This window comes from Lampetra fluviatilis, chromosome 6 (genome assembly GCF_964198595.1).
Source record: "Lampetra fluviatilis chromosome 6, kcLamFluv1.1, whole genome shotgun sequence".
Classification (NCBI taxonomy): Eukaryota; Metazoa; Chordata; class Hyperoartia; order Petromyzontiformes; family Petromyzontidae; genus Lampetra; species Lampetra fluviatilis.
In genome coordinates, this window is record NC_136280.1 from 13,493,556 (window position 1) to 13,521,066 (window position 27,511).

General features: G+C 46.9%; 1 protein-coding gene across 1 annotated transcript; it reads left to right on the forward strand.

Annotated features, from left to right (window-relative positions):
• The first annotated feature begins 14,471 nt into the window (after window positions 1-14,471).
• On the forward strand, window positions 14,472-22,725 carry SPAG7 (sperm associated antigen 7). The gene is made up of 7 exons (XM_078857790.1): window positions 14,472-14,618; window positions 15,209-15,276; window positions 17,245-17,333; window positions 17,841-17,925; window positions 19,138-19,221; window positions 19,819-19,987; window positions 20,454-22,725. The coding sequence occupies exons 1-7, from the start codon at window positions 14,537-14,539 to the stop codon at window positions 20,681-20,683; spliced, it is 807 nt and encodes a 268-aa protein (XP_078713916.1). The 5' UTR covers window positions 14,472-14,536; the 3' UTR covers window positions 20,684-22,725.
• The last annotated feature ends 4,786 nt before the right edge of the window (window positions 22,726-27,511 follow it).

Genomic DNA, 27,511 nt, shown 5'->3' on the forward strand with positions numbered 1-27,511 from the left:
TGCAGCTTGGTAATGTTTTTGCCAGATGTCCCGTAGAGTATTGAGTTGTATTAATCGAGCCTTGTGGATACTATAGTAAACGCCAAAGTGTTGACTATAATACAGTTTTTTTTGGTTGGATCGCGTGAATATATACATGTGTTGTTAAACCCGCCACCACCCGACAGCCAATTGAATTGGTAAGGTTTGTCACGTCAACAGAATATGCCAATTCGTTACACATTGACATATTTATACGATCTAACCTAACAAAAAAAACCTGTATTATGGATGATGTTGGTCACGAAAGTCTACATGTGAAACTATTGGCTATGTCACGTGGTCGAATGTGTCGCAGTGCCCTGTTAGCGCGCAGCACCCCGAACCAGTCAACCTGAATTCGATGCCCACTTGGGACCGACATCGGTGATGAATATTCTAAACAGTCTTGGGCCTCACCTGGGTCGTCGACTCAGCCTCAAATGTGGATCTGGTGCGGTGTTTAAACATCTGCTTTGGGGAGGCAAAGGTGGTCGGGCGTGGTGCTGAGACCCACCCTGTTGTGTGCCATGTCGGCCTTATTAGTGGCCCGCTAACAGCATTTCCCCCAACAGTCTATTCAGGCTATACTGGGGTGTTTTTCTTCATGAGTCGTTCACCCCAACAGTCTTTTGGCCGACTCTTACTCCACCACACACAATCTGCCGATGAACTAACTGTGGTGGACCAATTTATTCTGCAAGGTGGACAGAGGAGGGGGGATTTCAGACATTTGCCCCATGGTTTCATTTGCCACACCAGGATCTCGAATTGATCTAGTGACCTCTGGGATTGCAGATCCAGTGTGCTACACATATTACACCATGAAATATCCCTTCGTTGATCTAGTTAAAAAGATCAATATATTATTTGTTTATTGCTCGAGGCCTTAATATAAATATTTTTGAGGGGTGGGAGAAAACTGTCCCGATCGAGAGTGAGAGTAGTGGATTTGCTTACAAAGATAGGCCTGTAACTTGCTCACTGGCGGAGCCAGTGGGGGGGGGGGGTGACACGTGCCTCCCCCCCCCCCAATTATCCGATCGAAATCCCCAATTTCGATAGGATCATTGGGGTTTATTAGTAATAAATCGGCATTTTGCGACCGCCACTGCCACTGTGGAGCATATTATTACGTGCCAGGGACTATGAGATGATAGGACAATTGTCTGAATCCATAATTGGCAATAAGTAACGGCAAAGCAGTTATAATTGACTCACATAATTGTGCGCAGTTGCGTATACAGGACACGACTTCCCTGAAGGCATTCACCTTCAGCGAGCGCGATGCCGATCACACAACGCTGTTCGAATTCGGCCCTCGGTCGATGGCTGCGCCATCGCCGCACACGCGTCGTTTTAACGACACATTTATATATTTACACGATCTAACCCAAAAAAAACCTATATTTTGGACCTCATCAACAGGGGGTTCAGTCTGCATATGGGTGGCCAATTTCCGGTACAAAGTGGAAGAGATTAGCACGCCGAGTAATAGCAGTTGCGGCAGGTTCGTCGTCATTAGCTGGTTCCATCCAGGAGGTTGAGGTACGGGTCTTGGTTGACACGGTGCCTCGGCTACTATTATCTCGGACGTGATTTACAATTTGTTACCATTAACGAACCGTTGTGTCAGGCTGGTTGTGATTGCGTGTGTTGCAGCTAACGAGAGGAGCATGGCAATTGCGGGGTAAATAGAGGCATGTATCAGAATCTGTGAGATCGAAATGTCGGGTCCTGTTATGATTTCGAAAATACTGGCGGTGCCTTGCCTCTTGGATACGGATTTCTTGAGCATGATGTCCCTAACATTTTTAACCTACCAAGAATGTGTCGAGATGCCATCAGGACAGCGCTTATTCTTTTTGGATTCTCTGCGCAGGAAGACATTCGCGAACGTTACTGTTCAGGCCTTGGTGAAATAATCTTTAGAGATTCCGCCTGGTACGCAAATTCTGGTCCCGTTGTGATACCGCAAACGGCTGCAGTTAGCTGATCTCCAGGCGGGAGTCCTCTTAACACTATCCAACATGGCGATCCGTGGGCTTACGCTGGTGGGTGCTCAAACAACCCTCCGAATGGATCAAGAGCCATTTTTACAGGTCTTAAACATAGGAGTGGACCAGCTGTTGTTCAGGCAGGTACGGTTATGGCTCACGCGATGGCTGCGTATTGTGAGGCTGTCAACTTCACTGAAGGGGAGGTCGTAGGTGCGGTGGATCAAGGAGGTCAGTTTGATGGGACATAGTTGGAAAAATTGTTCGCAGAAAATTTAAATTTGTCCCGAGAGCAACAGATCGAGTTGGGGGCGTTGCTGCGGGAATTTGCTGATATCTTCAGCCAAAGTAAATTTTATATTGGCCATACCTCATTGCTACAACACTGCATATTAGGCAGAACTGATATCGCATGAGTCCAAGGGAAAAATAACATGTACAGCAGGCGGTGGAGGAGATGTTGGCTGCTTACATTATTTCTCCCTCAATCTGCCCCTGGGGTGCCCCCTAGTGTTAGTTCAAAAAACAGAATGGAAGCCTGTGGTTTTGCATCGATTTTTGGAAGTTGAATAAGGTTTCAGTGGCAGATGCAAATTCGCTTCCATGAATGGACGATTCGCTGGACGCGTTATCGGGTGCACGTTTTTTTTCAACACTTGATTTGTTATCAGGGTTTTGGCAGCTACCCCTGGACGAGGCTTCCAAACCAATGACTGCATTTCGAACACCCCAGGGACTATACCAAGTTTAACTGTCTCCCCATGGGATTGCACTCGGCGCCAGCCACATTCCAGAGACTTATGGAATTGGTCCTGGCGGGCCTGTAATGGGACTCGCGCCTCATTTACCTCGACGACATAATTGTGTTTGGATGCACTTTTGAGGAGCATTTACAGCAGTTGCGTTCGGTGTTCTCCAGGGTGCGGTCAGCTAATCTCAAATTGAAACCTGCGAAGTGCCATTTGCTACAAATCTCGGTACGATATTTGGGTCACATCGTGAGCACTACCGGAATAGCCATGGTCCCGGACAAAACGCCGTGTGTACGCGATTGGCCAACCCCTCAAATCGGTGGATGAATTGCGCAGTTTTGTCGAGTTTGTATCCTATTACCGACGGTTCATTCCACAGTTTGTGACAATTGTAAAACCTCTCTGTGCTTTGACCGCTAAGAACCAAAAGTTTAGATGGGGGGAGGAGGAAGAGGCTGTGTTCGTTGCGTTGCATGATCTCCTTTCCAACGCGCCTCCCCTTGACTATACAGATTTCTCCCTGCTATTCATATTGGACACAGATGCTAGTGACACAGGCATAGGGACTGTCCTATCGCAGCTAAAGAACGGGGTGGAAAGAGTGGTTGTGTATGGCAGCCACGTCCTGTCCACTGCATAGGGAACTTTTGGCCATGGTGTACTTTATACAGCAATTTAGGCTTTATCTTTATGGCAAGGACTTTGTAGTCCGCACGGACCATGCAGCATTCCAGTTCTTTCTAAAAGTTGACCAGCCTTCCGGCTAGCTTTCATGCTGGCTGGAAAAGCTCCAAAAGTACTCATTCCGGGTAATTTACGGAAAGGTCTGCGGCACTCTAATGTGGACGCATTGTCCCGCTTGCCGCTGAGTGAACGTTGTGCATGTTCATCGGGCGCGGGCCACCAAAGCTTGGGGCAATGTTGAGTGATGCAGAACCGCCCAAGATGGTCACACCTGGGGACAACATGTTGGGTCTCACGCAGGCCAAGTGGGGGCGGCTGCAGGTAGGGGATGTGCCATTGTCGAGCTTGCGGCACCGCGCTGAGTTGTGTGTGGGTGATATGTGCACCGAGCTATGCCTTCGGCAATGTATTGATAATTGTCGTTATCCATCGGGTTGGTTTGGATCACTTGCAGTGCGTTGTTATGCTAAGCACATCGGGATCATAATCTCCTCTCATTGCGGATTGTTCTGCGCTAATCACATAGTTGATTTAAAAAAAGTATTAGCCAGGACGACTATCTTTTTTATAAGGGGGGAGGCGGGGGGTGTGATGTAGAGCGCGACCACAAGGGGGAATATCTGGGCCAAGGGTCAGAGAGGGGATCCATCTGGGAGTTCCCAAAACCAGCTGGAGAGTTCGAGAAAGGGGGCGTGGCCAGAGCGGAGCCACGGCCACGCTGGGAGGATATAAAGGAGCGAGGAACGGGGTTCTGGGCTGTCGTGGGGGGTCGGAGTCCTGGTCGTCGTCGCTGTTATCTTCGTCATCGCTGTCATCGCTTCGTCGTCATCGTCGCTAGATAGTCAGCCAGCTATCTAGTCAAGTCGGCGCCATCAAGCTAGACTGTCAGCGTTTTATTTCGTACTACCGAGTCGTAGTCGTGTGAGGAAATAAAGGAGAAGCCTCTACAGTTTATGTCTCCAGAGTCGTTCAACTACATACTTAACAATATTAAAACATTTAATTCCCACTCACAACCAACATCAGTGACGATAATCTGAATGGGTCCTGGGCCTCCCTTAGGTCAACTCGGCCTCAAATGAGTACCTGGTGCGGTGTGTGTAATCATCGCTACTGGTGAGTCAAAGGCGGCCTTCATAAGCGCTGTGAAGGCAGGCTATACGGGAGATCGTTGTCGTGTGTGTCTTTGTGTGTGTGTGCTTGCGTGCCCCCTCGTGTGTGTGCAATTGTTGGGATTCATTATGCGACTTCCGACAAGCAAGCCAGCGTCACCGGGAATCAAGGCAATTGAAGTTAAAACTGATTTTTCTTTCTATTTACCAACATTTATTTGGTATGTTATGTACAATATAGTATTTAATACAATATAACATGCAAATGTACAATGTACTATGAGATTAACAATATTTTCCTTTTTAAAACAGTAATTTTTTTTACAGCAATGAGTTATGTCCATTTAAATATAATACATTTTTGACGACCAACTTATAAACCGTTCTACTTATGAACAGGTCCCAGGAATGAAACCTGTTTATAAGTTGAGGGCTGCCCATATATTTTACAATATTAAAACATTTACTCCACCTGTCCACTTCTCCCACAACCACAGACCAACTCAATAAGAGCACGTCCGAACCGACGCAATCTCTTGCGGATGGTTAGTGATTTGAATTTGGGGATCTGCATTTTTTCTGCACTGTTCATGTCACTCTGCACCATGGCTTGCTTTTGTTCAGCATCGTGAGGCTTAGAGTCTGCCTTAACCGTGCTCTCGGACTCCAGGATAGGGTTAACAGTGTCGTCTGCGTTTATAGGCAGAGACAATATGGAGCCAATGCTCGTCTCGGCTCCATTTTGGGTCGTCTCATCGATTGCCTCAATTGAAATAAGAATTTCCTCAAAATCCTGAGGCTTGATGTCCACATCAATTCTGGTCTCCGACTCTGTAAGGGGGTCAGCAATTGATGCTGTATGAGACACAGCAGTGTTCAAATCTTCCACCTGAATGCTGCATTTTGTGGTGGATATTGAGCTAGTGGCTGTAGGCATCTCCACATCCAAATTGGTTCCGATGCTTAATGCAACAGAAGCAGAAGCCAGGAAGGTGTCAGTCCTTGGTTGAATGAAGGGGACTGGAATGGCAGCTGGAGATGGAAGGAAAATGGCAGTGGACACCTCAGTGGCCAAAATGGATATTTCCACTCCGGAAGAGCTGCTGCAAAATGATGCGACTGGAATTTGGCCAGGAGAAGGAAGTCGTGAAATTGAGGGAAGGTGGCAAGGTGCTGGAGCCGGGATGGAGAAGTTGTTGGGGTCCGAATCCAGCCAGCATAATTTGTAGGGGTCCATTGTCTTGAAAGGGATGTTGTTGGGGTCCAGAGTTGGGAAGTGGAAGTTGCAGAGGTCCAGAATCGGAAAGGCCATCGTTGACGGAGCCAGGTGGGAGTTGATCTTGCATGCTGGTGCCTGGTGAAATCCAGGTGGTAGAGCTGGGGCTGCACTCATCCATGGTTGCTTGAGAGCACTTTCCGGAGTCAGGCGGTCATCTGGGTTCCAGCTGAAAACAAAGAGACAAGTACCGATGAGAAGATCAGCAAAATATACATACCCATATTACACATTATAGTGATACAATAAACGTACATCCACTTGATAAAGCATCTAAGGGTTTGCAGGTGAGTGAAGTTAGGAATGGTAAGTCCACGCTCAAAGTGTGCTTACACAACGTGTTATCGCTAAAATACAGTTCCTCCATTCGGGAACGGGCTTTCTGAGCGGTTCATGACAAACAACTTTATTCAGCTGCGTGGCTGAGCATTATGGGAATTCTAGATATATGCGCGGAATAATATAATGATATATAGTAGGCGGTGGCATTCCCTCATCACAGTTTTTTTTTCTTGCCATGGGATGACTGCAGGCTAATTTTATAGTGAAAATGTGCAAATATGCATGATTTTTATTTGTTTATCTCTGTAATGTGTAAACGGTAATTCATCGATAAATGCATTTTTTTATTAATGCAGAACTTTTCATAAAAGCATCAACTAGCGCATTAAATGAGGATACAGTACTGCATTTGCCCTTTCATTCTTGACCTAGTTTCTTCTGCAGAGAGATGCAAGATAGCTATACTTTGCAAAGGGGATGCATATTCCCTTATGATCTAGAAATTGACTGGAGTTTGTTACAGTTGAGAGAAACTCAAAGAGTGGGATACTCACCATAGGATGGAGCTGATGAAGTCCAGGAACAATGGGTCTCTCGTTTTCAGAAACTCCTTGAGCGGGCAACACTGAGGGGTCTCCTGCAGACATTCCTCGGTGAGTTGCCCAAAGAAGTCTGCAGTGGGTACAATCGCAAACGATGTCATGCATTAGAATATTATTCATGTGTACAAGGCTGTGATGTACAATTAAGTATGTGAAGGACGTGGGGAAACAACTCAACTTTCACGTCATTGTGCAGCCAGATGAGTGATGTTATAACACCTAATCGCATATTGAATATACAATTTGCAGTACTCACTGAAATACCGATGACCATGTGGTGCAGCGTGCAGCATCTCTAAGGGTGGTGTTCCCACAATCTGAAAATAAACGATACATTTGCTCTTATGTCACTGGATAGTTGGGAGGCGTTTTCTGTACGGACTTACATACATGGTTCATATCCCATTGATTTAATTATTCATTATTGAGTAATCACTTGAATTCACGTAAAATGAAGCTGTTTAAAATTGTATGTGTACTCAAAGTCAAATGAGCATCGAGGCTGCAGCCCTGAGTCAGTGGTAAAACTCCATTCATGTCACCGGTGAATCTATCTCTATGACGACCAATGTCGACTTCACAAAAAAATAGTACTCATTTGATCGACACTGTAGGGCTGAATAAACCCCTACCAGATTTGAACTCATAATCTTTTGCCGAACCAACATACAACAGCAACAGCCAGTCAAACACGGAACACTGATATCCGTACTTACATCGCAGTTAAATAAAAAAAAAGAAAATTAATGTTACCTTTGTGATGCCAGGGATCTCCTGAATCTTGCTGCGTATTGACAGCAGTCGTTTTCCGACAGATATCTCAGCTAGTATGCAACCGACAGCCCACATGTCAATTGATGTTCCAAACGGCTGGCCCAGCAAGACTTCGGGAGCCTTGTATCCGGGCGTACCAAAGCAATGATCGGCTGGAGAAAAATAAAAATACAATATTGCTTAGGTGGCCTGTAGGAGTCACAGTTTTACTAAAATAATCTCCAATGTGTTCGCACCCTGTCCTGCATGATATGTGACAGGACGTTATTTTACACGGAAGTGAACATTCCCAATGCACGGTTGTTAAATGGAGGTCGTAAGGAGTTGTGAGCATTCCCTTCATACCTCGTGTGGAGCTACCATGCACAGGCATCACTGCGTGAACTCTTGTAATATCTCCTATATTAACTTCATGTCAGCATCGTTCACGCAATTTGCATGAACGACGCGATATAAAATACAAAATTATTCCAGATAACAGGATCTGTAGAAAGATTTAGAAATGCGATGATGTGTATAAATGTATATAAAGTGTAACTTACGAAGTTCATATTCAAAAAAACTTCCTCCGAAGTCGGCCAATCGGATGGCTGCCGTGTGGTGATCTTTCACCAAGATGTTTTCCTGAGAGAATTAAGAAAACGGATGCATTTACATGTTTTGTATTTAACCAAATGAGAGTCTATTAAGGTGATCACTGTCTGCATGGAAGAATGGCGTCTATTTTGTGCACTGTCCATCTAACGTTATACGTGTAAATGCATTGTTTCTCGAGTCGGAAGCAGGGGGATCAATAACTCTCGTAAAGATGATCCAATACAAAATCTTGCATTGAAGTTGTTCATGAAAACAAAACACTTATTATGAGAAGAATTGACATGGTGACTTCTCATTGGCGCGAACGGAGTTGTTCCGCAATGCAGGATGGTAAAAAAAAACTGAATAATTACGTACAGAAAGGAAAATAGGGTCACGGATAATTGGTGTTCCTGTGGACTCTACAGTTGCCATGGATAATGGGAGTCATAGGTAATATGATCACGAATAAGAGCTCTTCTGTATGAGGCAGCTGTGATGGGAATTAAAATGGCCACCACGTGGCAAAGAGCTACAGGTGCATGAGGCGCATACACTGCGAGATCTGTTTAAAAGATAACTGTAGAGGTACAGCCCTGCAATTATTTGCTCACTTAATTGGTCTTATACACAGCCAAATGTTTCAGAAGTTGTGGGAGTACCCACACTTTACCCCACCACTCGTGACGTTGTGATGAACTGTGGCGTACCTATTTATGCTTCTGGGTGTATATAGGTGGTGGGTGGGTGGTTGGAGAGTTGGGATTTCAGAACCTGTCCACTGTTGTAATTGCCATGCCGGGAGATCAAATTGAATCGATTCCCTCTGGATTTAACGTCTAGTGTGCTATCCATTAGACCGTGGCAGCGTCCCTTAGACCTGCTTAATTCCTCTAAAATAAATGTTATGATAAACCCTTACCAGTTTGAGGTCCCCATGGACTACGCCGTTCTTCTTCAGGAAGGCCAGCGCTTCCATCAGGGACCGGGCATATCTCTTGACGGAGGACAGAGTAAACGCTCCGTTCGCGTTCGCCACGTCAAAGAGGCTGCCCGCGCTGACAAGGGAAAACGTACAACACACACAGTGCAACATGGTTAAACACAGCATCAAGCACAAAGGCACCAGCACATCCACACATGCACGGCAAGTCCTAGAACACTAAAGGTGAGGTAAGACATTCGAGGTGTAACAATGCATGGAATACGTGCTGACTGCAGATAGCTTTTTTTTTAACAAACTGGTTATGAAATGGTTAATGCAGCTGCTTCTTAACAATGCAGTATAGCATAGCTTATTTATTGAGCACTGATCTAGATTAAGCAGCTGCCAAGCTTGTAGTTGTGCACATCCTGTATATGCCACGGTTGTAATGGACTTGGTGTTCTTACCTGATGTAGTCCAACACGAGATAATGGTAATCTCCCACGACAAAGTCTTCCTCAAGCCGGAGGATGCTATTGTGTCTCAACATCTTGAGGAAGCCAGCCTCGTTATATGCTTCCGCGTCCGTGATGCTGCGTGAAGAAATACAAACACTTCTGAGAATTTCGATTTAAAGGTTTCGTGACTGCAGGGATTCATATTCTTGGTTCTTTCGGTAAAGTCACGTAGAAGGGAAATAATAAAATAAAATAAAAATCTCTCACGACGTTTCGATTGCAACACAAGCAATCATCATCAGGTGTGGAAACCACGGCAAGGACATTTCTTGCTGTGGTTTCTTGCTGTGGTGAGAATTTATATATTTTTTATTTTATTATTTCCCTTCTACGTGACTTTACCGAAAGAACCAAGAATATACTTCCGAGAATGTCGGAAATAGGATCATTATTATTCTTGCCTCTTGTCTCGGTAGGCACACGTGAGTTTGTGTTGCAGGAAAACTTTCCAGTGAAGATTGTGAAGCACATCATGACTTGGTCTCTCTCTCTCACCTTAATGTGACGTCAATCTTCTTGAGGGCCATCTCCTTGCGGTTCCTGTGGTCCCAGCATCTGAACACCTCGCCAAATGTTCCTTCACCCAGTTTTTCCAAAACCGCATAGCGATTGCTGAGGAGATTTGTCGCCATCTGGTCAAGAGGGAATGGTGAAGAAGAGTGCGAGCAATCAGTACAGGTGGCCGTTTCGACAGTAGCTTCCTAACCCCTCATTACTCTTTAAATTGAAATCAGTTTCAATTAAAAATCCACATGGGGTTAACTCAAACCGGCATGCCCCCTGGGTTCATACACACGTGATAAAGCTAAAGCACAGGCATAGGTATGCAGTACAGACAGGACATGAATACGTCTGTCCACCATCTCCACTCTTCAGTTTTCTCTTTCCCTCTTCGCCATCCCAGTTATTTCACCCAGAAAGCATCACTGACTTTTTCTCAGGATTGTGCTGCTGCATTGGGATGTTTGAGCAAATTCCATGAATGAGAGTTTTGCTTCGTATTGGAATGAAACCAGAGAATCGAGAGAAAAAACACATCGTGGAGATAACATTTACAAGCTCCACACTGATGGGTTAATTCCCCGAGTCTCTGAACCAAACTCTGTCCGGCGTTCCTATCCACTGGCAAAGCGCAGACCTCCCGTGCATATATGTGCCCGTGCATATTTCAAACTGCGGTCTATATCATTTGCCATGTTTTCATAAACAAAAACTTTCGTTTAGTGAGAAAAATATGCTGCTATTGTGGTTTTATATAGGCACGGGAGGGGGAGGGATGGAGTGTGGCTGGAGGAGTTAGACACGGGAGGTGGGGGGGGAAGGAGTTTGGCTGTAGGAGTTAGGCACGGGAGGGGGGTAGAGGAGGAGTGTGGCTCCCCCCGCCCCGTGCCTAACCCCTACAGCCAAACTCCTCCCCCCCCCCCCGTGCCTAACCCCTACAGCCAAACTCCCCCCCCCCCCCCGTGCCTAAACCCTACAGCCAAACTCCCCCCCCCCCCGTGCCTAACCCCTACAGCCTAACTCCACCTCCCCCCCCCCTCGTGTCTAACCCCTACAGCCAAACTCCACCTCCCCCCCCCCCCGTGCCTAACCCCTACAACCAAACTCCTCCCACCCTCCCCCCCGTGCCTAACTCCTACAGCCAAACTCCTCCTCCCCCCCCCCGTGCCTAACCCCTACAGCCAAACTCCTCCCCCCCCCGTGCCTAACCCCTACAGCCAAACTCCTCCCCCCCCCCGTGCCTAACCCCTACAGCCAAACTCCTCCCCCCCCCCGTGCCTAACCCCTACAGCCAGACTCCTCCCCCCCTTCCCGTGCCTAACCCCTACAGCCAAACTCCCCCCCCCCCCCCGTGCCTAACCCCTACAGCCAAACTCCTCCCCCCCCCCCACCCGTGCCTAACCCCTACAGCCAAACTCCTCCCCCCCCCCCCGTGCCTAACCCCTACAGCCAAACTCCACCTCCCCCCCCCCCCGTGCCTAACCCCTACAGCCAAACTCCCACCCCCCCCCCCCCGTGCCTAACTCCTACAGCCAAACTTCTCCCCCCCCCCCCCCCGTGCCTAACCCCTACAGCCAAATTCCCCCCCCCCGTGCCTAACCCCTACAGCCAAACTCCTCCCCCCCCCCCGTGCCTAACTCCTACAGCCAAACTCCCCCCCCCCCGTGCCTAACCCCTACAGCCAAACTCCTCTGTCACCCCCCTCCAGTGCCTATATAAAGCCACAACAGCAGATACTTTTTCTCACCTGAAGACGGCCGCCTGTGTTGCGACCGAAACGTCCGATACTTGTAATTTTGGTATATATCATAGCTTTATGTTTTCCTTAATAAATACATAGGTTATTATTACCTTGCGTTGAGAAGAAACAATCTCTTGAAGTTTGGGAGACTCGATTTTGCTGCTCGCAGCCGTCGTGGTGGCCCAAACCCGCTCCAGGTTGTCGTCACCAATTTAGGTTTGTGACGTCACAGAAAAATCGCCCTGCCCACGTGACGACGCTCAGCTGCACAGCCCCTCCCCCTTCAGGCGTAGCCACGCCCCTCCAGCTGTAGCCCCGCCCCCTCTCACGCCACTCCCCCAACACGGGCCCCGCCTCTATGGGCACGGCTGTTGTACATTGACGCCCGCGTTCTCTATCCATGTTCCCCAACTCTGTACATTTGTAAATATATACATTGCGAAACATTTCTGAACATAGATATTAATCTATATAATTCAGTGAATGCATTGTGAACGGAAATATAGCTATTAATATGTATATCCCTGCTAACAGCGTCAGTTATATTTTAAAAATATATAATGATACAACTTTTTTGCGAAAATTTAAATTATTGTGTTAGAGTTCTACCAGTGATAATTTATCTAAATTATATGCGCTATGAAGAAGGGCCATTTCGCAGACTGTCCGTTTTCAGCGGTGTTAATGACGAGTGTGTAGAGTTTTGTTTCGTGTTCATTTTTGTTTGGTTGTTTTGGCTCTAATTTCTATTTTCTGCACCGTTGTACATGTACATGTTTTCACTTTATCGCTTTTGTCATGTTGGTGACCCAGGTCTTGCGCTCTTCTCACCTGGTGAACCTAAACTTCAAACCGAATCAACGAATCGTTATTTCTTTACACATCGATAGTCACCCCTATATCTTGTTCAACTTTTTTATACCTTAATTGTGTAACTTAATTATGATCCAAACTTGATTTGAAGCTTTCGTGACTGGATGAATTACTCTTTGGTTCTTTCGGTAAAGTCGTGTAGAAAGAAAAGAAAATAAACAATAGAATATGACATTCCGATTGCACTACAAGCAACCGTCATCAGGCGTGAATGAATGCAAGCTCGGAGAGAGACACACATACAGAGAGAGAGACAAACACAGAGAGAGAGGCACATGGGGGAGAAAGACATAGAGAAACACATGGGGGAGAGACACGCAGAGAGACACACACAGAGACACAGAGAAAAGTAAATTGTGATCCGTCTGAAAAAAATCCACCCAAGCTGACTTCTGCTGCGAGGAATATTATTGTTAAACAAGTTTACGCTTTGTGCACGATTTTTCATGCAAAGCAGTTGTTTTTGCACTCAAAGTGTCTGCTTTAGTTTTATTTTACGACACTTCGTTTTTCTTGGTTCTTTCGGTAAAGTCACGTAGAAGGGAAATAATAAAAATATAAAACAAAAATTGTCACGACGTTTCGACTGCAACACAAGCAATCATCAGGTGTGAAATCTACAGCAAGAAAATTTGAAATAAAAAAAAACAAGATTTATTCCTGTGGATTTCACACCTGATGACGATTGCTTGTGTTGCAGTCGAAACGTCGTGATACATTTTTTTATTGTTTTATAGTTTTTATTGTATTATTTCCCTTCTACGTGACTTTACCGAAAAAAAACAAGAATATGAATCCCTGCAGTCACGAAATCTTTACATCAAAAGATACTTCATTTGTTTTGCTTTTGGATGACCTCCTGGTCACTCTTGCAAACGAGACTCAACTTGGCCTCTTGATCGTTCTCCTCTCTCGGTTGCAAGAAAGCAACAGCAATATATTGTTATTTATAGTAACTCACTTACCTCTTTTGTATTTTACACTCCTATCGGTCTTTGTAATCTATATTTGAAGTTTCCGTGACTGCAGGGATCCATACTCTTTGGTTCTTTCGGTAAAGTCACGTAGGTATAAAATAAAATAAATCACGACGTTTCGATTGCAAACACAAGCAATCATCATCAGGTGGGAAAACCACAGCAATATTTTTTTGCTGAAGTGGGAGAGAGAGTTTCCGTGGTAAGAGGTTGACCCTGTCCCTACTTACAATCTGTTTAAAAAGAGCTTCATAGCTCATCGGATTTAGTTTGTCATTCCCCACACACCTCCAATTAGCACGATTGGCTACGAACGGTGCGAAATAAGTCCAACATTTCCACATCATACCTGTTAACCTCTCATCAGTACCTACCTTATTACTGACCAATTCAGACCTTATTGGTCACCCTGTGCCCTTATACATCTCAATGTTCATCCTACAAAGTCCAATCACAAGGTAGAAACACAAACATACCGACATTGCTTTTGCCCGTATTGAAACGGCTGTACGCCGTATGGACCTAAACACTCAATTTGCCTGTACTGTACAAGAATACGGGGTAAGCCATATGGGGTTGACAGTCTCAACATAGTTAAATATCAGAAGCGTCCGTCACCAGTGGGCAAGTGCCCACTTCAGCAATTGTTTCTTGCTGTGGTTGCCCCACCTGGTGACGGGCGCTTGTGTTGCGCCCGAAACGTCGTCATTTAATTTATTTTATTTTATACCTACGTGACTTTACCGAAAGAACCACGAAAACTTCAAATCAAGATTTAATAACGGACTCTGAACTGAAAACTGCCAAATCGAATCGATTCCCTAACCGAAACTGACCACCGTCGATTCCCAAAGTAGGAATCGATCCACGTTCTGTTCCTTAGGTTCAGCGGAGCAGTCCTCACCCACTGCCCGGGCTCCCTGCAAGCATGGATCTGCTCGGCTCTATTCTGAGCTCCATGGAGAAGCCGCCCAGTGTGGGCGACAAGGAGTCGCGCAAGAAAGCCCGAGGTATCTCCCCGTGGCGGACTCCACCTCTCACACCCAACTCCTGCGCTCCTCAGCGCCGGCGTTCGCGGGGTCGCTGTGCGTGCGGCCTAGCTTTCCGCGGTGCCTACGCTCTTGCCTGGACGCTGCGGCCGGGCGAGGCGCACGACCTGGCAGGGAAAACATTGTAGCGATGGGGGTGGGGGGAGTGTTGGAACGGGTTTCGCTTCTCTCACATTCGTCTCTGTGTCGAGAGTTCTGTAACTTGTTGCTACGGGTGGTCAGGCACTGGGGGCTAGGGTGTTTTGGTTACTCCAAATCAATTACCTCATCTCGTGCGCAACATGCCTTAAACGGATCATCCGTGTAACAAATCAAATAATTTCAAATTCAAATGTGTTTTTCAGAGTTACACTTTTCCACACTCTGATTTGTTATGTTAGTCCTGAGTCTTGCACGTTTAATCCCACGTGTCTCTGTGTTTCTGGTGCTTTTGTTGTGTTAGGGGCATTGGAGGTTTGGTTGTGTTGGTATTGTTGTATGTGGTGTAATTGTGGGTTCGTGTCGTGGTGATTGTTGTGCCGGTGGTGGTGATCCGTTTGTTGGGTTCGCAGAACAGGCAGCCCGTCTACAGACCCTTCAAGATCAGGAGAGGAAACACAAGGCAGAGTTCAGGAAACAGGTGTGTGTACTAGTTCACTTGCGCACCAGATAGTGGCATAGAACAGTGCGAAGGGGTTGCTATTGCACTGGGGCCCATGGGCTGGAAGGGCCCATGCACCAGGATACGAAGAGGGAAGACAGACAGGGGCTTGTGCAGGCATCTTTAAGACAAACACATTTACATCCCTTTGACAGTCAACTGCTCGAGTAAGATCTCCCCTGCTATGCTCGACCTTGACCACCATATTTTCTGTCGCTGGTCAATGCAGATTGGGGAAGGAATTGCCCAAGACCAGTTCAACTAATTATCACTTGCCTCTTATGTCAGCCGGAAATCTAACCGAGGTCACCAGATTAATTGCGTAGTGAACTAACCACTGTGGTACTGCCCCACTCATATTCCATCAATATTTTTCCATGTGTGAGATGAAAGTGCGCAAAGAAGCATGGGGATGTGGATGCTTGGAATTGCACTGAGAGACAGGAAGAGGAACACATGGATCAGAGAACAAAGGAGAATAAGAGTCCATGGACTCTCAAGAATATAGTATTTGGAAAGCTCACACTGAAGGGATGCTGGCCGATGGTGGAGGTTGGTGATCGAATGGCAACCAGAGGAGTTGGAGAAATGAGATTAGCTCATGTGCAGGAGCGAATTGGATTGTAGCATTGCAGACAATGAAGGAATGTGGGAAGGCCTTCATCTTGCAGCGAATAGATAAGAGCTCATTAGGTTATTTACATTTAATGTTTTATTTTTTAAGTTGCTTTTCATGCCAGTAAAACTCCAATTTCTCTATAACATGTCCTGAGATGAAGGTATTCTCACAGTGTTACTATGTTGTGTCAGAGATTAGCTCTGGAAGATTACCCCGAATTCCTTCTGAATCACCTCCTAAGTTTAAAGTTTATTGTAATGTGTTACACAGGTAATCCCATTTAACCAGTTTCCTGGCTATTTTACAAGGGAGATCCATCGTGCAATGTGTGAGCACAGCAACAACAAAAACAAAACCTCAATATTACAGAGAATAAATACAGGATCATTAAGGAATATTGCACAACTAACGATCAAAGTATTTGACTTTCGTTAACAAAATACACACAAGTTAAAACAGTGCAATTGTAATATTAAAATGCTATTTAGAAGTACACATAGGCTCTATATTTTCATCTAATAGTGACAACACACATACATCGAAAAAGGTTTATCCATACTTGGGACTCCATTTTATGCCCCACAAATAGTATTAGTTGCATATCAAATAAACCAACATTTGGTTTATTTTCCGAGTTTAAATAACATGGACTAAGTTCAACTTTAATTTAATATGGTGGGTTTTTTGTGCAGTCATTGGTGACCAGGATGATAACATGAATGTACTAGACTTGAGGATCTGATTGAATAATCGTTTAAACTTGTAACATGCTCACTCTCGAAAAGAGAGAACGACTCTTGAGGTGTGAGGAACCATAGACAACCAGTAAATTCAGCCAGTGACAAATTCCCCCCCCCCCAAACTTCTGTAGTCCCCTGTATATTAAGGTGTTATCGGCCAATGATTTAGTCGTAACGTGTGGGAGGAGCCAGCCTGGTGTATCTTACACAACATCCTGTTAATTAGATTACCGTACTATTGTATACTCGTATCTCTCTCTGTCCTTCCCTTTCTCTTTGCCTCTCTCTCACTTTCTTCCTGTTTCTTTCTCCTTATCTCAATTTTTTTCCCTGTGCCTTTTTCTCACTGTTGGTCCCTCCCTCTGTGACCCACCTGTGCTTTCCCCCTATCCAATTATTTTTCCTTTTCTCTCGCCATCCTTTATTGATGTGTCTACTCTTCTCTCATGTTGTGCCCCTTTGTGTTATGTGTCTCACCCTCTCTGTCTGTGCCTCTCTGTGTGTCTCTTCCTTCCATTATCATGCCTTTCTCTGTTTCTTTTTGTCTGTGTGTTTACCTTTTTATTTCTTTGTCTCTGTCTGGGTTAGATGGAGGCACGAGTGACCGCCTTCATAAAGGACAGCTCTGAGAAGAAGAAACGCTTTGAGCCAATGGGAAAGCTGGAGCGCAGCATACTGTACGCATTGCACCGTACACAAAACATATCCTTGTCCGTCTCCTGATATCAATGAGTATCCCTGTGCATTTTCCTGCATCTCCGTGCATACATATGTATGCCGGTGGCCCTCTATATCCTTGTGTGTCCCTGTGTATTGTTGTGTTCCTTCACATCCTGTGCATTCCTGTTTGCCCCTATCTATCCCCTGTGAATTCCCGTGCATCCCCACTTTGTGCCTGTGTGTCCCGTTGTGTCTCCATATGACCCTCCACACGTGATCACATGTCCCCTTTGGCTCCGTGCATTTCTGATTGTCACCGAGTGTGACCGTGTGTCCCATTTGTACGCAGTGGTGTTTCACGTGTACCTACTTTTCTTTACGTGCGCTATATTTGATACTTTCCCACCTGTTCCCATGTGTTCCTCATGCATTCCAAAGTGTCCCCATGTCTTTCATGTTTTCCTCCACGTCTTCATACATCCCCACGTGTCATCAAATATCTTGTCGTCTCCCTGCACATGCAGGCACGATGTGGCGGAGGTTGCGGGGCTGGCTTCGTTCTCGTTTGGCGATGACGAGGAAAGCCGACACGTCATGGTCTTCAAGAAGGTGTGGCGCGAGTGTGGCGACATCCATAGCAGTGGCCAGTGGCATAGCTGTGTTGAACTTCTTTGCACCATACGTAGCCAACCGTGCTAATCGAAGGTGTGCAGGCGGTGCAATTGCACTGGGTCCCATGGACCAGAGGGGCCCAGGTGTCAGCCTACGAAGAGGGGAAAATTGAACGAAAGGCCTCATTTAATGCCTTGCACAAGGGCCCATGCCAACCAGGCTACTCCCACTGATGGTGGTAATGCTGCTGATGATGGTGGCAGTGTTGGTGATGTTGACTTCACTTGTGATTGTGGTGGTGATTATGATTATAGTGGTTACATGTCCCAGCGGTAGCACGTTTGCCACTTTTGGCAGAGGTTCATGATTCAAATCCAGTGGCCGCCCTGTTTATTACTCCACGTGTATCAACTGTAAGAATAGTAAACGCCGTCTGCTTCACAATGCACGTTAAAGATCATGTGACGTCATTTGCAAGAGTAGGCCATTGTGTGCTGATCTTATGGTCCATATTGAGTGTAAAGAAGAGTAAGTGAGCTTGTCTTCTTGGTTCTTTCGGTAAAGTCACATATGTAAATTCCTTTGTCAAGGCGCTCTCCTCCTCTAACCCAGCTTAAATATACGCTGCCAAGCTTGGTGGTGTTCATTCAGACGCTGTCTTTCCGACAGCCCTGTTCTTCACCTGAGGACGGCTGCTTGCGTTGTGGCCGAAACGTCGTGAGAATTGTATTTTATGATGTTAATTTTTTATTATTTTATTATTTCCCTTCTACGTGACTTTACCGAAAGAACCAAGAAGATGAATCCAAGCAGTCACGAAAGCTTTAAATCGAAATTTAAGTGAGCTTGGTGAGGATATGTTGCTCGAACAAATGATGGCTGGTTAATGACACTCAAACATGGAGTGGCAGCAAAAGGAGGGAACGTGCATGAGAGTACATGTACCACAGAGATGGAGTGAAGAGATTGGCTTGTGTGCAGGAGCTAGGTGGAATGTTCTCAACTAAACTTTTTTTATTTTACCAGGTAAGGCCTACTGAGCTGTATAGCTCTTTTGTCAGAAGTGACCTGGCCACAAATGTTAGCTTAGCGAAGTGGCTTATCATGTGTTGATGTTGGTAAATGGTGTAAATAATGATGTTGATGGTGGTGACATTAATGGCGATCGTGATGTTAATGGTGGTAATCGTGATGTTGATGTTTCTGTAGGAGTTTGCGCCATGTGATGATGAGCTGGAGGCGTACAGACGGGGAGAAGAATGGGACCCTCTGTTGCACCAGCTCAAGCTGCAGGTCTCCCTTCACCTCCCGCACCGTCAACCCACATGTCCGCCACATGTCTCTGTGGTTAGATCACTTGACTCGCAACCCGGAGGTCGCAAATCCTGGTTGGGGGTCAACAACCCATCGTCATCATCGTGATCTTCATGATCGTCATCTTTCTTAGAATCGTCATCGTCCCTCAATGGCTAAAAGATGAGTGCCGCCCTGTGGTGGCAAGTCAGAAGGGGTCATCTTGAGGAGATGCGGGACTAGCAGCACATGAGGGTGAAAACTCATGATTGTGCGAGTGCGTGTGTGACCAGGGGCATGTCTTTGTGCGCTTGGTATGTGGGGAGCGGTAGTGCAGCAGTTGGCGCGCTTTGATATGAACCCAAAGAGGAAAGTTTGATTCACAATCATGGCCATCATTGGTGACGGATATCTGAACTGGTTGTGGGCCTCCCCTAGGTCTACTCGGCCTCAAATGAGTACCTGGCACGGTGTGCAAAGAAAGGCGACCGGACTTGATGCTGTGTCCACCCAACCCCTCGTGCTTGCTAAGAACATTTACTTCAACAGTCTGTTGATGACAATATGGGGGGGGGGGGGGGTTGTGTCTGTGTACAGGAACGAAAGCGGCTGGAGGAGGAGGAGGCGGCAGGGAAAGCCGAGGGGCCGGGGACGGCAGCTCCGGAGCCGCAGCTCAACTACCGAGACAAATACCGGCACCTGATCGGCACGGAGTCAGCCGAGCAGGCGGCACACACGCTGCACGCTAACGTCGCCTACGGCTGTGGTGACTGTCTCATTCGCACAGCAAAGACATATCCCCCGTATAGCCTTAACAGACTGTTGGGGCAAGTACTGTTGGCAAGCACCTATGAAGGCCAACATGGCACATGAGGATGTGGTGTGGCTAACATCATTCCCAGCCACCTTTGTCTCCCCAGTGCCGATGTGTACACACCGTACTAGGTACTCTTTTTAAAGCGAAGTTCACCTAGGAGTGGCTCAAACCGGTTTGGATATCACTCGCCACTGATGTTAGCCAAAGCCGGCAATGGAACTCGGCGGGTAAGATTTGTAGCGCAGTGCACTGACCACTGCACCATCACTCCACACATATAAGCAACATCCAGCATTCGTCACTCTGTGGCAGTGCATACTGTGCACCAACTTGAAATTACGGTGGCATTTAGACATTTTGTAAATGCAAGATGCATTGTAATGATTGGGTTCGTACCACTTCCCTCCTCCTGCAGTGCCCACGGTGAACAAGCTAGACAAGCGCTCCATCGAAGAGGCCATGAACGACATTCGGGCCAAGAAAAAACTGCGCGCGGCCAACACGGCTGAGCCGAGATCGGCAGAGTCGAGCGGCACAGAGTCGAGCGGCGTCGAGACGAGCGTGGTCGAAACGACCGTGGTCGAGACGACCGTGGTCGAGACGAGCACAACTGACACAAATGCTGCCGAGCCAAGCGGGGTGTAGACACACTGGGACACGCAGGAAGGCGCAGCGAGACACGGATGAACGAGGGGGACATGCAGTGATACACAGGGACGAACGGGGACACGCAGAGATGCAGAGGGATGCACAGGCTCGTGCAGAAATGTGCGGCGAGCCATGGGCATACACAGACACGTGGACACACTGAGTCTCGACACTGGTTCACATTGGGACATGCAAAAACTTAACTTGAATAGAGAACTAGCAGAGACAATTGAAGGATGGAGTGGGACTTGCAGTGGCACAAATGGACTCAATTGATTTAATAAAGACTGGGCATGCAACTTATCAATTAAAATCACGATCAATTCATTGAATTGCATCTACTGTATAGGAATTGTTTTTTTTTCTTTCAAAAAAAATTGTTTAAAGACTTTAGCCAATCCTCTGCTGGATGATGGCATCCTCACGCCATGTCAACCATGGGGTTATAAGAATAGGATTTCCCCCTTTTTTCTGGCAACAAAAATGAAACCTTTTTACAAGGAATCATGTTTGCATTAACCACAATACTTGTGGTCAGAATGCAAACAAAAAAAACACACTGATCATTTATGCATTGTCTTTGAAACTGATTGGTCCACACCAGAGACAGCTTTCTTTCGTCTCAAACGGTGCTAGACCAGAGGATGTCAAAAGGGGTTGTTTGATCATATTTCACCACACTGCTCAGTTCGGGTTGGTTAATGGGAAGGTGCACTAAAGGACCGGTTTAGATATCACTCGCCACTGATGACAGCCATGTCTGTGAATCGAACTCCGGTCTACGCGTTCATAGCATTATACGTGAACCACCGCTTCCCCTTAATTCCTATACATCGAATGTACAGCAGAAATCCAGTCATCTACGTTGATGTTGGAAAGGGGGGGGGGGCCATATCAATGAGCATCCTGTAATTTGCGGCACACTGCAGAGGTTAGAGAAAATAATGCACGAGTTATTTTCGCACCGGCGCAGTGTGCCACGAATCTTGGGGAAAAGAGCCACGCGATTAATCTACAAATAATTAGCAGATTACAGGGTAAATGCGCAAGTGGCTAATTTAATCCACGGTAAATTTGCAGATTAGGAGGTTACATGTTTTCTTAGATCAAAATGGCCCAAATCTGTCATGGATCTAAGATAAAGAAAGGACTTTTAGCATTTTTTTGACTTTATTGACAATATTTTTTACTGAATCAAAATCCCTGACCATTAAAGCTCACGGAATTGCGAGGAAGGCGAAACATTACATGGCTAATAAAGTCATGCTATGGGTACCAATGCACGACTATACACTGCAACTAATAGGAAAACATTGAGATACACAAGGACACAAGAACACATGGAGAAATACGGAGACACAGGGAGACTGCAGCACTCCCGAGGACATACTGCGATACACAGACGCACTGAGATGCACGGATATATTACAGGTGGTTATGTCTAGCAACTGGGATTCACATGCAGCCAATTCTGCAAGCTTTTTGAAGCCTGACGCAGCGGGGGACCGAGTGCAAGGTCAATACTAGGAGAGTATTGTAGTTGGCTAATGTAATCGGCGAACACACATTTTATTAGGCGAGACAATGTCCGATAACGAGATGGCACGAGGTCACCAGGAGTAGTTTTCATGGTGAACTTTTGCACTATGAACCATGCCCTTTCGTTTTCAGGCTTCATTCTCTCAAAGAATGTATTTCATAGTATTTCATATATTTTCTCATTCTCCCCCCGTACAACCCCCAGAACCACCTATGACGGCACATGCACTCAATACGAGCAAGCCACGTATGTGAGCACGACTGCACATGCGCATGTACAGCACACGCAACGCTGCATGTGTGTATTGCGATTTTATGGTTATTTCGAGGATTGTCGATTGTTTTATTTACCAACGAATGAAAGTATTTTGCGGCCATGAGCGCTGCTTGTTTTGTTGCATCATGCGTTTTCAGATTTAACTGTTGTTGGCTTAAATTGTGTTTGTATAGTGTATCTAAGATTACAGAATTAAAGACGGTATGTATTTACAACGATTTGACAGCGTAATCTCCAGTGTCTGCTTTACAACCTCCAGGTTCGTCACTTACTGATGAGACCCACCCAGGAAAACTGGACAAGGTGCAAGCTCTCTTGCTCAATCAACAAATGATACTGTGGAGCAATGATAATGGAAGCCCGTGTACATGCACATCCTTTTTGTCAATCCGCTGCTGGATGAGGGCCTGCCCCCGCCGAGCAGGTCACATGGGTTATTTGACACGGCAGAGGCATACCTAGGGTATGGCGAATCCGGGCGACTGCCCCGGGCCCCGCACTTTGGGAGGCCCCGCGCTTGGACGTTGTGGTGTCAGATGTAATACTTCCGGTTTAGTTTGCAGGCATCTGGGGGGGCCCTGCACCTCCCTATGGACGGTGCTGCTGGTCAGTGCGGGTTGACGCAGGTGGGGAGTGTCGCTATTGTGCAACAGCTGCACTGCCCTCTGCTGACACTGTAGCGCCGCAGCAGCCTTTAGCTAGTCTAGCACGTGTTTCATGCATGCAGATCGCCCATCCAGCCTCAACCATGCTTCGCATCCGAGATTTGACGAGATTGGACTAGTGGTTTGTAGCAGATGGCAGTGGACTAAAATACATTGTTGTACTGTAGTTATATGTGCCTGGCCATCAACCCGCACTGACCAGCTTCGTGAAGTTTGGTCAGATAACCTCCGCGGCCACACAGCGTGGGGAAGCCCTCATCCAGCAGTTAATTGACTCAACGGCTGTGCATGTGCATGGCACAAGGGTTTAAATTGTTCGCGCCGTAGTTTTATGTAATACCCCTATGACGTTTGAGGGTCAAATGTAGTTTACAAGCACCTGTTAAGGTAGACAACGTTTATACTGGTAGGAACCTCCTAGTTATACCAGCCCACAGGGGATTATTTTGTCCGTCGTGCAGGGAGGGGCTGGGTGGGGAGGGAGGGGCTGGGTGGGGAGGGGAGGGGCTGGGTGGGAGGGAGGGGCTGGGTGGGGAGGGTGGGGCTGGATGGGGAAGGTGGGGCTGGTCACCCCGTGGTGCCCTTATAAAACTAAACGTTTAACCTACTCACGCCGGCTTGTGCCCGCCCTCACAGTCGGGCATATTTGCGGAATACACCACGCGGCCGTTGACCCTGGCCATTGACCGAGCAACCCAACGTTCCTACCAGCTCCCTCCGCAGGAATGTGTTACTGGGTGATTCACTAGTTCTCCGGTGATCAGTCTCCTTATCACTCTGATGTTGCGATGACTAAGGTTATTGTTTCCATGAACCAGATCTATTTGGCTGACCGTTTCGTCTCAACCACGCTGTGTTCAATCACCACACGACATATCACACGTCTCTTTCTGCTTCTTCTCGAGCGCTGCTGCACTTTGGAATTCCCTCCCATCGTCTCTTTTTCACGAATTCTTACGGTAGCTTTGCTCAATTCAAGACACCATATTCACCCTTAAATATTACTTTCAATCATGATGTTTCTGTACTTGGCAACCGTGATAGGGAAAAAAAGTATACTCATCTGAACCCAGGTCCATGAACAAATCACGCCTTGAACCCAGGGGGTTTGGAACCGAACGAGCACGTGCCGAGAGTATTAACTATTAGTGACGAGCAGTGTTACTCATTGTCCCAGACACGCTATGTGGAGCAGAAGCTATAATGGGAGGTGGTGGATGAGGTTGGTGGTAACTGCTGAGAGCGTTATCCGAAGTCGTCAGGCCGTGCGAGAAGACTTGAAGAGTGATTCCACGATTGTCAGGGAGAGGGCCATCGGACTTCCTGCTCGTCTTCGGGACGACCCAAGAGACCCATTCCACTCCTGCCCGTACGGTTGTCGTTGCCACAACTTTCTGGCCACAGAAGAAAGTGCTCGAAGAAATGAAGCTTCCAAGGAAGTTGTATCCCTCCTGTACCTCTGCGTAGACTTACAGCGGAGTGTGCAAAACCGGAGTGCTGATGTGCTGTCTAGCTTTAGTCTTCATGTTAAATTGTTGTCCTTGATTTGTGCTTCATGATTTGTTTTTAAGAAATTAGATAAGATTGTTGGTATTGTGTTCACCCTCCTAGCCCATCAGACCCTTAACACACCCCGAGCTGCAAATTAATTCCACTCAGTGATAATGTGTTACTTTTTGTGGAGATTGACGATTCTGCAACGGTGTCGACAAGTGTTCGTCATTGCAAGGCCCGTGGGCCACTGGCGTCCCCTGGTGGCTTTTAGTGTGGCTTCTGACGCAACGGTTTCAAATGTGTGGCAGCCCTCAACACTGACGTCTTAACGGCGAACGTGGCCCCCTCTGAAAATGTGTGGCAGCCCTCAACACTGACGTCTTAACGGCGAACGTGGCCCCCTCTGAAAATGTGTGGCAGCCCTCAACACTGATGTCTTAACGGTGAATTTGGCCTCCTCTGAAAATGTGTAGCAGCCCTCAACACTGTGGCCCCCTTTGAAAATGTGTGGCAGCCCTCAACATTGATGTCTTAAAGGCGAATGTGGCCCCCTCTGAAAATGTGTCGCAGCCCTCAACACTGACGTCTTAACGGCGAATGTGGCCTCCTCTGAAAATGTGTGGCAGCCCTCAACACTGAAGTCTTAACGGCGAATGTGGCCCCCTCTGAAAATGTGTGGCAGCCCTCAACACTGACGTCTTAACGGCGAATGTGGCCCCCTCTGAAAATGTGAGGCAGCCCTCAACACTGATGACTTAACGGCGAATGTGGCCCCCTCTGAAAATGTGTGGCAGCTCTCAACACTGACGTCTTAACGGCGAATGTGGCCCCCTCTGAAAATGTGTGGCAGCTCTCAACACTGACGTCTTAACGATGAATGTGGCCCCCTTTGAAAATGTGTGGCAGCCCTCAACATTGATGTCTTAACGGCGAATGTGGCCCCCTCTGAAAATGTGTGGCAGCCCTCAACACTGACGTCTTAACGGCGAATGTGGCCCCCTCTGAAAATGTGTGGCAGCTCTCAACACTGACGTCTTAACGATGAATGTGGCCCCCTTTGAAAATGTGTGGCAGCCCTCAACATTGATGTCTTAACGGCGAATGTGGCCCCCTCTGAAAATGTGTCGCAGCCCTCAACACTGACGTCTTAACGGCGAATGTGGCCTCCTCTGAAAATGTGTAGCAGCCCTCAACACTGATGTCTTAACGGCGAATGTGGCCCCCTCTGAAAATGTGTGACAGCCCTCAACACTGACGACTTAACGGCGAATGTGGCCTCCTCTGAAAATGTGTGGCCGCCCTCAACACTGACGACTTAACGTCGAATATGGCCTCCTCTGAAAATGTGTGGCAGCCCTCAACACTGATGTCTTAACGGCGAATGTGGCCCCCTCTGAAAATGTGTGGCAGCCCTCAACACTGACGTCTTAACGGCGAATGTGGCCCCCTCTGAAAATGTGAGGCAGCCCTCAACACTGACGTCTTAACGGCGAATGTGGCTCCCTCTGAAAATTAGTGAAAAACACTGATGTAGACTATTGTTAGACAATGACATTTTCTCGAGGCCAACTCAACAGGTAGGTTTTTGCTGCCGATGTTGGGGAGGATTCATTCGTTATTGATTTTTGTGTGAGGCCACGCAAATCATCTGACCCTCCGCCACAAGGGACAGCCATACACATTGAATTATCACGTGCACAAGCGTTTTCACGCCAATTGTTATTCTTTCAGCTCACAACCAAAGTTAGCAATTATCTTCTCTGATCATTGCTAACTTTTGAATGAAAGCTTTCGTGACTCTAGGAATTCATATTCTTTGGGTCTTTCAGTAAAGTCACGTAGATATGTTCAAAGTAAATAACAAAAAACGACGTTTCGATCGCAACACAAGCATTCGTGAACTTTGATTGTAAGCGAGAAGATTTCGGCCGATGTGCATTTTATATGCGTGTGCGGTAGTGTAGCGGTTAGCGCGCTGCGCTATGAACCCGGCGACGCAGGTTCGATTCCCGCTCACGGCCAACACCAGTGACGATTATCTGAACCGGTCCTGGGCCTCCCCTAGATCGACTCAGCCTCAAATGAGTACCTGGTGCGGTGTGTAAAAATCGCCACTGTGGAGACAAAGGCGGTCGTGCGTGGTGCTGACCCACCCACCCCCTCGTGTACCGTTCCGGCCTTCATAGGTGCTCGCTAACAGCACTTGCCCCTACAGTCTGTCAAGCCTATACGGGGGATCTTTGTCTATGTCTCCTCTGTAGCTTTGTCGTAGTGGAGGTAGCTCAGCTCTCCGATCTTACATTAACATGCAAATTTCTTCGCTTATGACCATTGGGCTACACCCATCACAAACCTTGATAACATCAATCTAGATTTAGATCTAAATAACATCCTGCCTAAGCAGCTCTCGCTATTTTTTCACCTGATGACGATTGCTTGTGTTGTCATTGAAACGTCGTGATAATTTTTATATTTTTTTTCTATCTACGTGGCTTTACCGGAAGAACCAACGAGTATTAATTCCTGCAGTCACGAAAGCTTTAAGTCAAGATTTAAAGCATTTACAATATTTTACCTACGTGACTTTACCGAAAAAACCTCAGAGTATTGACACCACCACCACCATCATCAGCATTTCACATCATCAATACGGAAGAATCCTTCTACCGGAAGACAAAAAAAACACAAGCACCCGTGCTCATCTTCCGGAAGAGGAAGAATTCCCACCAGCAGCGCGTCGGCCATCTTGACTCCACCGTTGATTTCTTTACGGAGGGAGGCGGGGCGAGGGAGGGGGCGGGGCGAGGGAGAGGGGCGGGGCGAGGGAGGGGGCGGGGCGAGGGAGGGGGG